This window comes from Melanostigma gelatinosum (assembly GCF_949748355.1).
Source record: "Melanostigma gelatinosum genome assembly, chromosome: 2".
Taxonomy (NCBI): Eukaryota; Metazoa; Chordata; class Actinopteri; order Perciformes; family Zoarcidae; genus Melanostigma; species Melanostigma gelatinosum.
The window spans coordinates 20,562,228-20,575,378 of NC_136635.1; the positions used below are offsets into that span (position 1 = coordinate 20,562,228).

The following is a 13,151-nucleotide window of genomic DNA, read 5'->3' on the forward strand; positions in this document are numbered from 1 at the left end:
ACTGAGAAAGCGAGACATCGCTCCCCGGACTCAGCTCAGAAATATTATCCTCCGCCAGAGAATTCTCACGAGCGAAGCGGCAGAAGAAGAAAAAAATAAAATAAAAAAAGCGAATAAAATCAACTGATATTAAAGGCGAGCGACGGTGTGAGCGACAGGAGCGGCGCTGTTTGATATCATCCCAGGAGAGCCGGGAAAGGCTGCGGAAGATAAGTGGCCTGATTGCTACTGCTGCGTGTGACGTGGTGTGTGCATAATGATCAGAGTACCGCAGAGAAAGAGAAATATACATGCAGCCATATAAAAATCGAGTTGCACGGGCCATGTTTGTCTGTCAGTGCAGTGTTTGTGCGTTTGTAATTCCGGATAAAGCCATAACTTTCCGTCCCGTAACAAGTCATTTCAAGGCCCCAAACACATCCCGGCAAATGGCAAAACTTGCATTGACTCTTTTATCTGCCAGTATGTGTGTGTGTGTGTGTGTGCGCGTTATTCTGAATGAGCTCTAATGGACGCATGCAGCCTCAACATGACCCTGGAACAGAAACAGTTGTCTCTGTGCCAAGCACCACTCACATGCACTCAGATGTGCACGCAGGAAAACGCACAACACCTGTACACACGTAATTATGAACTGTGGAAACAGCTGGGCATTATGGTTCAAATGAGTTCTCTCTCCTTCACACACACGCACACACACACACACGCACACGCACACACAAATGCTCTAAAGCGACTCGACAGATAAACAGACTGCACTGCCGCACTGCCAGAGGAGCAGTTATAAACCAGTCTCGACGTTTCCCTTTAGACGTGCAGCACACACACTGAGAGCAAAGTCGCAGTCTTTAACTTTTTAGAAACACAGCAAAGAGCACATCTGTTTTGACACACAACCTGTTCCCACTCCCAATGCAAGTGCAGCACAGCTTGGTCAGTGCCCCTCGGCGTCCGACACCGAGGCCAACATCAGCTTCTGGGTCGGACGCACCAGGTTTTCAACTAACTCCAATGTAGACCCATCCAAGTAGATTCCTGTCGCTGTGTGAAACCACTGACTATATGACAAGTTGGGACACACAATATAGTCCTCCATCACAACAGGATTATGTGACGTGGTTTTAATTACACTGAGCGAATTATTATGATTGACACTTGGGATGGTAGTAACATTTTCAGGTGAGAAGCCTCCAAAGCAGCCACATTTCCTGAATAGCTCACAGTTGTTTTGCGATTTCCGGGGGTTTTACAAGCATGTTCAACCGTTTTGCTGTTCGTTTAGATGAAGGAACAGATGTTTTGGGACTGTTCTTGAATTACTTTTCGACAGCATATCTGCATTTCCGAAGGAAGGAGGAAAAACATTTCTTCGTCCCCGTCCCTCCATCCTGCATTCTGTCTCCTCCTCGCGCTCTAGCTACTTGCTAACAAACAAGAAGAACACTCGTTGTCCTGTCTATACGTTGAGACAAGCCAGTGACAAATTAAACGTATCTTTTAAGTTAATTGTATTTTTATACACGACAACAAGGGAAGCGAAGCACTCGGGCAAGCTTTGAGTGACGGCCACTAAAGGCACTCTAAAGAGAGAGGAAGTGAAAGCTTTATTTAGTCAGGCACAACATATTAACACGGCCAAATGCAATACATTGTCACTTCTTTATGTAGAAACACCTGCATTTTGTAATAAACAGCTTGAATTGAATATTTAATACATTTCCCTGCATTTGTAATAAATGATTACTTGTTGCAGTGGCACCTTTTTAAATGAAAATGCAACAATACATCCATTATGTAAGAACAAGCCAAGATGGATGTCTTCACCTATATACATTCTATTTTTTTATTTTTATAATTAAGCCAAAATAAACTTCTTAAATATTACATAAGACCTCAATGACCTGAGGTGCCACCATTGGCATTATAGTTGACTCTGATCTTAGTCTAATTAGCCAAAGAAAAACAAAAATCGGCTTTTTATCATGTCATGTCAAAAACTCATCCACACTTTTATTTCTACCAGGGTTGACTTCCACAATAGTCTTTTGACAGGGCGCTCCGTAAAGCTTCAGTTTATTCAAAATGAAGCTGCTCGAGTTGTCGAGGGACCAAAAGGTCACGACACCGGCTTCCTGTCAGCCACAGACCTGAACATAAGACAATGCTTATAACTGAATACATGGAGGAGGACCAAAGTACATTACAGACTTGTTTAACCCTCTGAGACCTGTCGACACAAGTCAGCCTTCAAGCTACAGTGAAGATACTACACGACCACTTGAAATCACTGTATAAAATGACGTGTTGTGACCTCGAGGTGAATCACAGCCTCGTGAAACTTTACAACCACAAAACCAGAGGCCGCGAGCTTTCAGAGGACATGTGACCTTCCGAGGTATATTGACAATAAAGGGGTTTCTGAGCAGTTTCGAGAACCGTAACCATTTGTTGCCGATGTCAACCATCCCCAAAAAATGTTATTCTTGCAGAAATCTACCGGTATATGTTTTGTTTTAGACACCAAATCACAACATGACTTGTTCTCTGGTGGTCCTCAAAGTGTTGGCGTCTTAAAGTGGTATTTTGGTAAGATTTTATATAAATATATATATATATTATATATATATATTTTTTTATCAATTCTCGAGTGGTAAAAACTGGTTAAATTTAGCTCCAAATCAACTGTATCAACTCAAAAATTGCTGCATAAACTTATGAGACATAAGCGAGCATGGGGACGGCCGTCCTATACTGATTTGTTATTTCTGAATCATGAATGGAACAACTTGACACAGTGTTGAGCTGCATTAAGCTGAGCTGAACACATTCATCTTTAGGTTTCAAGGTGATGCATACCACTTTAAAAATCAAGTACAGCTGGTACAATACACTGGACACAAACACTTCCTTGGTCGTACGCATGTGAAACTGATGAAGCACTTGGCCTCTGCATGTGTTTGAAAGAAGCAAACAACTCCCCCATCTACTGAGAAGGCTGTTCTTGTACTCTGTCAGCACGAACCAATAACAAGCCGCTCATAGAAGCCTCGTCTCAGGGCACCTGGCTCCAAACACGCATCCCATGCTCATCTGACGCTCCCAATCTAAATATTTGATCTCTACTCGGGTGTTTTTGTCCTCTTTTGTTTCTGCGCAATACATCAGCTGTAAATAGGAGGACTCTGTACGCCAGAGCTGCCCAATAACACTGACAGTGAGGCAAAAAAACAGGAGGGGCCAGACCTATCACACACCCGCTAAATGGGGCCCCTGGCACAGACAACAGCTTGTAAGACAGAAGAAGAAGCAGAGGTGTGTCTGAGGACACACACACACACACACACACACACACAAACTCCTAAAAGCAGTATGTGCATGTGTTGGTGTGAGTGTGTCTGCTGAGTGATGTCCATTTCCCTGCAGGTTAAGGTCAGGACCCATCTCTCTAAGGCTTTTACTGTCACAGACCGCTGGGCTCGACATTTCCTGTGCGCCACCAGGCCATTTGGCAAACAGCAGGGTTTAGCACACTCTCAATCTGTGTGGATGTGCATGTGTGTGTGTGTGTATGAGAGAGAGTCAAGCAAAGGATGCAGAAGGGAAAATGATTGCATGCTGGTGTGAATATGTGCAGTTTTGTTTGTAGGGTTTGTGGAGGAAGTGCTTGTAGGTTTGAAAGTACAGTGTTATTGTGTGTCCGTGTGTGTGTGTGTGTGTGTGTGTGTCAGATCCTAACATCCATCTGCCCCTTTGCTCTTCAGAGAGGGACAGTCTGAAGATTATTCAATGGTGTCCCGCCACTGACCACTAATCTGTGTTCCGATGAACAATCTAGTGTCGCGTGCACATTTAACCGATCACAACATGTGTCTGTAGCGTGTGATCTCTCTACACAGCCGCTTAAAATGGCTTCTGCAGTAATACGTCTATCGGGCAGAGACACACAGGGAGAAGATGACAATACCGCGTAGTCGTAGTCTGTCCAGTTACTGACACAGAACAACAAGCTTTACAGTCGAAACGTACGTCGATCTACACTTACAACTGCCTGGACGTAGCACTCGATAAACACATGAACTCTAAAGCCAACGGACCAGAAAACACCGTACACAGCAGGAGGAAGCCAGGCCCCCCCTCCACCCGCAGCTGATAATCGAACAATAATCATCCATATGGCAGTTTAAACATTTGTTAACTTTTGATCTTGCAGTTCAATGTGGTTATCCTGTGTATAACGATTCTGTGCACAACATAAGATCAGATTGCATGAATATATATACTTAGTAAGGTATAAAGGTAGATTTTCTTTCTAGATGTAGGAGAGGAAGTAACCAACACTTTCAACCACCAACTCACGATAAAGTGATGAGGGATGCTTCATCTGCGATTTTTGACCACTAGAGATCATGACTTTAAAACCAACTTTGTCTTAAAGCTCGTGAAAATTGGAGTTCAATTATTACCTGAATAACGACTCATAAACTCAACTGATCTGCTGCATCAGGACTGTGTGGGTGGGGCTTGATCAGGTTTGATTGACAGTGACCAAACAACCGGCCACCTGTCATCAAATTCTGATTCAAATGTTTTTAAAATCCTGGTTGGTTGCCTTTTTCTAACTGAGCCCCGCGCCACTTCAAACTAGTGAGAAGCCGAAGAATGCAACGCTTCAGAAAAACATCCCTGTTCAATACACAGAATGAAACGGGTTCATCCCTCTCCTCCCTCCTCCCTGCTGTATGTGTGTTGTTGAATTCACCCAAAAAATAGAACAGCATTTAAAGAGACAGAAGGGGAAAAAGAGGAGACAGACTGAGAGAATGTGACACTGCGAGCACGCCTGGATAGCCGAGTAGATTTAGGGCATACCATGAAAAGAAAGCGTGTGACATCAGCAACACAAGCAACTAATTCACTTTCACAGCCATTCATGGCTTCCCCAGATCCCCACTTGCTACGCCCGCTGCGTATTATTGCATGTTTGTCAGTGGGATGTCACGCCACGCTCCCCGGGGTGCATTTGATCTGACTCACCCTCACAGCCCCCCGGGAGCACTTTGTCTCTCATGCAGAAAAAAAACCCCAACACAGTGTACCACTTAATATCAAGGAAAGCCGCACTTATCCACAGGGTTCAGCTTTAAAAAATGATCCATTTCTCACTATTATCAGAGCACAGAAGTGCCAGCAGCACCGTGGCGATACACTTTTGCAGATTTTTTTTTTACCATTTACCACGTGGCTTACATCCATATTTCATTTTATAGCTTCATATTATATTTAACAGGCTTGCAGTTCATTACTAGCAGTAAAAAGCTTCCTGAACATCAAGCTCAACTACGCATTAAAGTTGCATTAACGCCCCATTCACCAACTAAATCACAACTTCCCACCCTCCAAATGCGAGTCGTTGGAGGCGAAACCCCATTCCCTTCCCGCTGAGATGTGCACATGATGCAACTGTAATGCATGGTGCCTTACCTACGTGCTGTACAGGGATCTGTGCTGTAAAATATAATTTATATATCGACTGCGTCGTGCACATTCTTAATACATACTTCTCAGGCACGTGCATGAATTTAAAGCGTTGCCAGGTCAGCGCCAACACATCAGAGGCGCTTTAACCGCAGGGCGTCTGAGTCACAGCGTTTATGTGGGAATGGGATCGAAATATAAAATGCAACCCTTAAATAACTGCGAAAAAATTAATAGTCTCGTATTTTAGTGAGGAAATAAAGGTAGCGATTTGTATTCAGGCGGGGGGGGGGGGATTAGGAATACAGTCACAAACATCTCTCTCTGCACCTTACACTCAATGCTAAATGGAGTTGATTGAAAAGGGATCCGTTGAAATGGAGTATTATGGATATTTACGGGTGGATATGACTCACACGTCATGCATTAACTATTTAAACAGGTATTTATCGGTTATATGAGGGAGTGCAGCCTCGCCAGCCCCTTTCAAACACATCTCTGTGCTGAATGACAGAGCTGACGTCAACAGGGCAACAAGCAAAGATGACATGCACACTCATAACAACACAAACATGTTTTTCTTCTTTTCTTCTGGATTCACAAAATGGGAAGCACATTACACGCTTGCACAGAGGAAGAAAGGGAAGCGCACGAATCAAGCCCTAACTGCATGTGAAGGCCCAGCATGCCCATGTGCCTTTCCTGCCCGCAGACCAAACACTGGACGTCAATGATGCAGAGGCAACAAGACAGCTGGTATACACACACACACACACACACACACACACACACACACACAATATACAAAGCATTTCTTCACAGTAAACAAAAAAATGTGAACACACATCCTCCTCTTTCACCTTTTCCTTTCCTCTTTTCGCGCTCTCGTTTTTTTCTCTTTCCCGTCTCAAGCCTCTTCTTTGCCGACGCGACGTGTGAGCTAGGCGTGATTTTTCAGACTTTCAGACTTTCTGAATTCTAAAAATATATATTTTTTAAAACCCTGCACACCTGTGTTTGAAACGACGGCTTCCTTTCATATCGGCGTACCCTCAAAGTGAATGACTTCCATCTCATCAACTCATTTCCTCATCGTGTCTTTTTAAAGGGCATGCACGGCACTCGCTGCAAATGATTATTTTGTACGTGGTTAACACAGAAATTCTTGGCTGTAAAAGATAAATTCTAACCTCAACAGCAGGCAGCTGTTTTCAGCAAAACTAAAAGCCCAGTGTGCACTACGTGTTCAACACCAGACAGCAGACGGACACAGGAAGCAACTAGCCGGTGAACAACAGGATTTAGCAGCTAAAGAGACAGATATTTATGTCAGGTAGAGACGGAAGCATGACTCCAAATGATTGCTCATGTTGCTCCTAACTGCTGTGTGTGAAAGTAAGCAAATATTTGAATACAATTTTAGTAACAATGCAGATGATGATCAATGATTTGATCACAACTTGTTCCCACAAAAATAAGACATAAGAAAATTTGCAGGTTTAGGCAAGACTAGTATTTGATAGTCGTCACTGGCAGAGCCTTGTAAGAGTCCAGTAAGGGATCATCATGGCTTAGTTTTGACTGGATATGATACCAAAAAACACAACCTCTCTATCTAGTGTAGTGTGTTCAGAGCGTGTACTCATTCAGAGCGGGGGCTGATTTCTTTGGCCCCTGATAGTGTTGCTTGCGGCATTGTTGAAAAGCGCACATTGCCTGTTCACTACAGGGAAGTGACGAAGAGTTTGTTTGTAACATTGGTATGTCCAGCATCCAGCAGCAAAAGTGAACTGCAGTCAATGAGCCGCGGCATGTAAAGGCCCGCTGCTGACGACACGCTCGTCTCAGTCCGCAGAGCCCTGAACCCCGCCCCCGCTGCCCTGAACCCCGCCCCCGCTGCCCTGAACCCCGCCCCCGCAGAGCGCTATTGTTTGTTTATTTAAAGGGGTGGTGTAGGAACAAAATGCTGAACAACAGATTTGAACACAATTTAAAATGGCGGAAAATTGATCCAGATGCCAATAGGTGTGGCTGACATGGATAGATTCATCTGGACCCACAGGAAAGGGATTCTTGTTTCTGAGTATTGCAGTTCAAAGGTTACGGGACAAAACATGAAGCTTGTTGTTTAAGCGCCACCATCTAGTAAAATTGCAGCAACTTCAACACTGCACGTCCTTGGGTCCTGAGCGATACACCCACATAGTGTGAGGTAGACTGGATGGAAATGCGAAGGACACACACACACGCACACGCACACACACACACACACGAACACACACAGAGACAGACAAGAAATTCCTTGTTTTATAGTTGGATGTCGGTGTGCAGGAAACGTGACAAGGTCTTCCACTGCTCAATAGCTGCAATGGATGCACTTGGGACCTGCTATTTGACGGCTGCATGGTGAAATGGAAATGAAATCATGACATTTTCTTTTGGAAATTTAAAACCACGTATTGTTACAGTAAGTCAGCACAGTGGAAGACAAGATGAGAAATGTCTTTACACAGAGGATGAATGTCAAAACCTTTAAGTGAAAGAATCCACTGTTCTAGCCACTTAGCGTTGACCTTCCTCGTATCAAAGAATGTCAGCAGACCTAGAGAGATAAATAATGATATTCGCACCTCTTCCCGACAACCGTTCATCTCTCTTATTCTGTCTCTCCTACTGGCTGACATGCTCTCTTCTATCTCTGGCTTGTTTTGTTTGCTGCTCTCTGGCTTTGTTCTTCCTGCTGATCTTTCTCCCTGCAACCTATTTGATTCAGTCTGGCGTTCATGATACCTCTCTGGACCTCCCGTCTCTTGTGCGCCTTGTTCTAGCACCATTTCATTAGCCGAGCTACAAAAGCAAAATTCAACATACGGGGGCAGAATGGGACTTATCAATCCACACGTACAGCGAAGAGAATGAGACCGTTGTTTACGTATCTGTACCCTTCATCTGTGATCCTCAGAGCTGCCGGCTGTCTCCGATATGGATTAAACCTCAGACATGATCGCCATTCAGAGAGGCAGACCGGAGAGCAAACGGACTGGAGGACTGACCCTCGCCTCGGCAAGGTAAAAAAAGGTGGATGGTTTCTGCTGTTTTGGTCTTGATGAATTGCAAATAAAGGAACAGTGTGCAGCGTACGCGGGGATCTATTGGCAGACATGGAATATAATATTAAACAGCATGTTGTCTTTGGTTTAAAATCACCTGAATAAAAGAATAGTTGTGTGTTTGTTAGCTTAGAATGAGCCACTTATATCTACATACGGAGCGTGTCCTTTTCAGGAACACACATTTAGCGACGACATCTCCACACTCCTGTCCTCGTGCTCGCCATGAAGGCCGCTGTAGCAGGTACTGAAAGACGACACAGTGACTGCACCGATCAGAATTTGCAGTGGTCTCCTATTCAGTAACTCGACAAAGCAGAAGAGAAGTTACCTTGACGTAACTCCAGTTCACGTACATGTGTAGCTCACCGTCACTCTATACCACACAGTGAGTGAAAGACCGTAAACACGGTCACTGTGAGATTTAACACTGAAGCAAGAGTGACATATTCCATTTATACCCTGGAGGAGCTGGTGCTGCTGAACATTTCTTTTTGTATTGACTTATTAACTGTGACATGCTTTCATTTTTAGCACGGCTCCTTGACAATGCTTGGTTCCAATTGGCTGCCAGATGTTCATTCATTTCTGCGCCTGTGATGCAGATGTTTGTTTGTTGTTCTAAATTAACCAGGATGAACTATAGTGAGGCTACATTAAAGAACGTGGATAAAGCCTGATGGAAGCAACTTTAAACACACTGAGCCTTTAACAGTGAGGCAATGTATCACAGAGCTCTCTGTCTGCCAGCTTTGTTAGAGCTATTCCATAAGTCCTCCCTCCTCACCCTGGTAGATTTGAAAAATCACATTCACTCAAGAATCAAAGGGGTTTGAAAGTGAGCTTGTTGCATTGTTCTCATCAGGCTTTATCCACGTGTTCTTTAGCGTAGCCTCACTTGAGTTGATCCTAGAACAACAAACAAACATCTGCATCCCAGGTGCAGGATTTAAGGAATCATGACAGAGAACCAGGTGACACATATCATCACTGGAAAGGCTAAGTGTGTTCAGATTATTGCGAAAGAAATCGGGGGTATTTCTCTTCATGCGTGTGAAGTTGAAAAACAAAAAAAAGAAGTTAATTTCAATCAGGTAGGATTTATCATAATGAACGTACAACTTATCATAGTTGTTATTATCCCTTATTTAAACGTAGAAGTTGTCCTGACTGTATGAATTACAAACATAGAACTTTTATTTTTTTCACATGGTGAGTGGGCACACGGTGAGTCCGTTTGCTGCCCACTCTCTGCCTCTACAGCATAAAGCACTTAGTGCTACTTGACTTCTAAAATAAAACAACAGCCAGCCGATCTTTCTTTTGTTTTGTTACGTGTGTTTGCCATTATTATTTTAGGCCAAAAGCGCTTAACTGCCACATCAACAAGGATGAGTGCAGCTTAACAACGAGCACTTGAATCCAAAGCTGTCCTGAGAATGACTGTGCAGAGTGTATACGAGTATTCAAGATGATAAGTGGTGAAATCACATCACAGCTTACCTGATTGGAGTATCGCATGCTGACGTTGCGCTGGTCCTGGTGGGGAACGTAGCGGTGGATGGGATCGATGTCTTTAGGGCTGATCAGCTCATCCACTACACAAACCCACACACACACACACACACATCAAGATAGACACATTTACACGCATACAACACACACGGCCACATAGACAGGAGGGCAAGCGGAGAAAGGAGAACAAAAAACACGAAATAATCAATTTTTCGTTGTTAACACAAATACTGACACACGTGTGCACACAATGGATGAGTCAAACTGCAGCCGTGGCTTCATGTCAGTGAAGAATTAAGCAATATTTAAAATCATTCGACAATCGTGGATAATGAAATAGATTATACTACACTTAACACAGTGTAATAAATCTCATCTAATATGACTCCATATATTAGTTTTGCATTACATTGTAGACAGATATTAGAGTGAACAGAATCAATGTGTGGGTTCAGAGCAACATGCCGAAGCGCACACGCGGAGGCGTACCCAGCAGCTTGGCGATGTTGTAAAGGGCCTGACCGCAGAGGAAGACCATCCCATCACGGCCAGAGTTGCTAGGGAAACGCTTCTGGCTTCCGTGCTTGTTCTGCTCCGCCTCCACAAAGTCAGCCGGTACGTAGTAGTATTTGGGGATCACAGCATGGCCTGGCATGGGAGAGGAGGACTGTGAGCACTGTGTGTGTGTGTGTGTGTGTGTGTCTACTTTCTCTGGACACGTGTTCCATGTGTGTTTGAGAGGAAAAAAACAATCTACACTTCACTCCTGTGATTACGGGAAACCTACTTAAATAAGGCCGCGGTTCAGACGCACACGATACGTAGGAACAATTTCACACAGTACTGCATTGTATGCATGTCATTTTTAAACAAATTTTCTACTGAAGAGGAACATGTCCATGTGCTGTGCACACACATGCGAGTCGAACATTATTGTGAGCTCCGTTCAACAGCTGCTTCGATGCCACCAGTCTTCTTATATTTTCCAAAATTCACTCCGAATTTTTTCATTTAAAACTCATACAGGCAATTAAAAACCACTCAGGTGTTCATTCTGTAACTGAAAACATAAAAAGGAGAACTCACACAGAGGTACAGGAACAGTACATTTACATTTTAGTCATAACAGGTACGTAATGGGCACCAGCTGCTGAACCACTGTAGTGGAACAAAAGTAGTTCCTGATTGCTCGGAGTAAAAGAAAATGCTGCCAATTCAGTCTGAATTTGAAGGTATAGTCATTCAAGTCAGTGGAAGCAGCACACTAATCAAGGGCGCCCAGGTGCTGCAGGAAAAGCATTCGCCCACCACCGCAGAGACACGGGTTCAACATTCTGGCTAACACGACTGGCAGTGTGGGTGGGAAGCTGGTGAGGGATCATGTCCGAGTAACATTGTCTCCATCTTCTACACCCTGTCCAGAGCACGAATTAAAGGTAGCAACAATGAGGACTACAGTGAGGGTAGAGATTTAACAGTAGAGATTTAACTAATACTTAACACAAAACACAACTGTGGCTGATGGGAACTTAATTAGTCAGATCAATAATTAGACCAAGTATTTGGTCATTGGACACACTATAATTTGATCTCGATGGTGGCACTAGAAGAAAAGAGAACTTACAATTCATCCCATGTAAGGCTGAATATTGAAGTGAAATTGAACGACAATTCAGTCAGATTATCAGGCTACAATTCTGCTCTACAGTTTCTTGAGAGTGTGGGTCAATATGAATATAACCCACTGCAAAGAACAAATAGTCAAAGTATGGCACAAGTGTTGCAAACGCTGCCCATTCGCCACAGCACAGCGGCATGTCTCCCAGAGCTGCACCCTGCATGTGTCTGTGTATCATTAAAACAATGGGAGGCCCGGCGAACCTGCAGCAGAACACACGATAGCGGCTTCTGACAGCAGCACATACATTTTGTGGGTTTAGACTTTTTAATGGTGAAAGAGAAAAAAAGCACACTTGTGTTATCTGTTCAAATCCAGCCAATTAACTGCAGGAGTTTTGTTAATCCATACAGAACCAGTACACAGGCACTGTGGAGATGTCCAGAGCAACACAAGTCAGCTCTGTCGCACATCATTATCCTTTCTGCACTCCAATTATTCCTGTGCTATTCTGAACGGACCAATAGGAACTCACAGCTCCTGACATTCCTATCATATTACTGTCTCCCGACATATCAACGGGTGGAGGTGAATATAAAAGGCAGATGTCACAGTATGTGGGGTATGAATATGGACGATGTGATTTCATTTTAAGAGAAAATTCTTCATTGCAAGAGGGAGAGAGAACAGGGGCAGAAGCTCCAAAACGAACTACATAGATATGTCAAATCGGTTAAAGTTGTGTGTGTGTGTGTGTGTGTTTGTGCATTCTTAATTTGCCTCTAGCCATCGGTCACTGCATTTGTGTGTGTGTGTGTCTATCAATGTCATCGCTCACCCTCATAAGACTGGAAGATGATGGGTTGAAGGAGGTCTTGGTATTCTTTGACCTGAGCGCTATTTCCTCTGAACACCCCTGCAACACACACACACACACACACACACACACACACACACACACACACACACACACACACACACACACACATTAATGATACCAATTAAAACTTTATGATGAAATTTTGGTTTCACACATGACAACAGCATTTATAATACTGTGAACAACTACTTTTACAGACATCTTGTCATTTCATCCATCCATTAATATAAAAATATTGATGATTACAACTTTAATGTTCAAGCACTGTTGTTTGCTTTACAGGTGAAAACCACGATATCAGACTGAGCAGCAATGAACTTTGAACTCCACAACAACTATTAAATGCATCATACAGGTAAATTAAATTATTATTGTTAATAATTAATAATTGAAACTGCTCTTGTTAAGGTTTTCAACGACATCCACTTAAACATAGACAATGGCAGAAGTTCAGTCTTAGTGTTACTAGATCTCAGTGCTGCATTCGACACGGTCGACCATGCCATACTCCTAGAAAGACTAAAAATCTGGGTGGGACTCTCTGGCACAGCAC

At 43.5% G+C, this 13,151-nt stretch overlaps 1 protein-coding gene across 3 annotated transcripts in view; it reads right to left on the reverse strand.

Annotated features, from left to right (window-relative positions):
- The window catches only part of phkb (phosphorylase kinase, beta), an 88,081-nt gene that overhangs the window by 29,916 nt on the left and 45,014 nt on the right, over nt 1-13,151 (reverse strand). For all 3 annotated transcript variants that reach the window (XM_079284610.1, XM_079284611.1, XM_079284612.1), the window contains 3 exons: nt 12,557-12,634; nt 10,590-10,748; nt 10,089-10,183 (listed from right to left, as the gene is read on the reverse strand). In XM_079284610.1, coding sequence (XP_079140736.1) covers nt 10,089-10,183; nt 10,590-10,748; nt 12,557-12,634 — 332 coding nt within the window. The remainder of the gene's footprint in view (nt 1-10,088; nt 10,184-10,589; nt 10,749-12,556; nt 12,635-13,151) is intronic.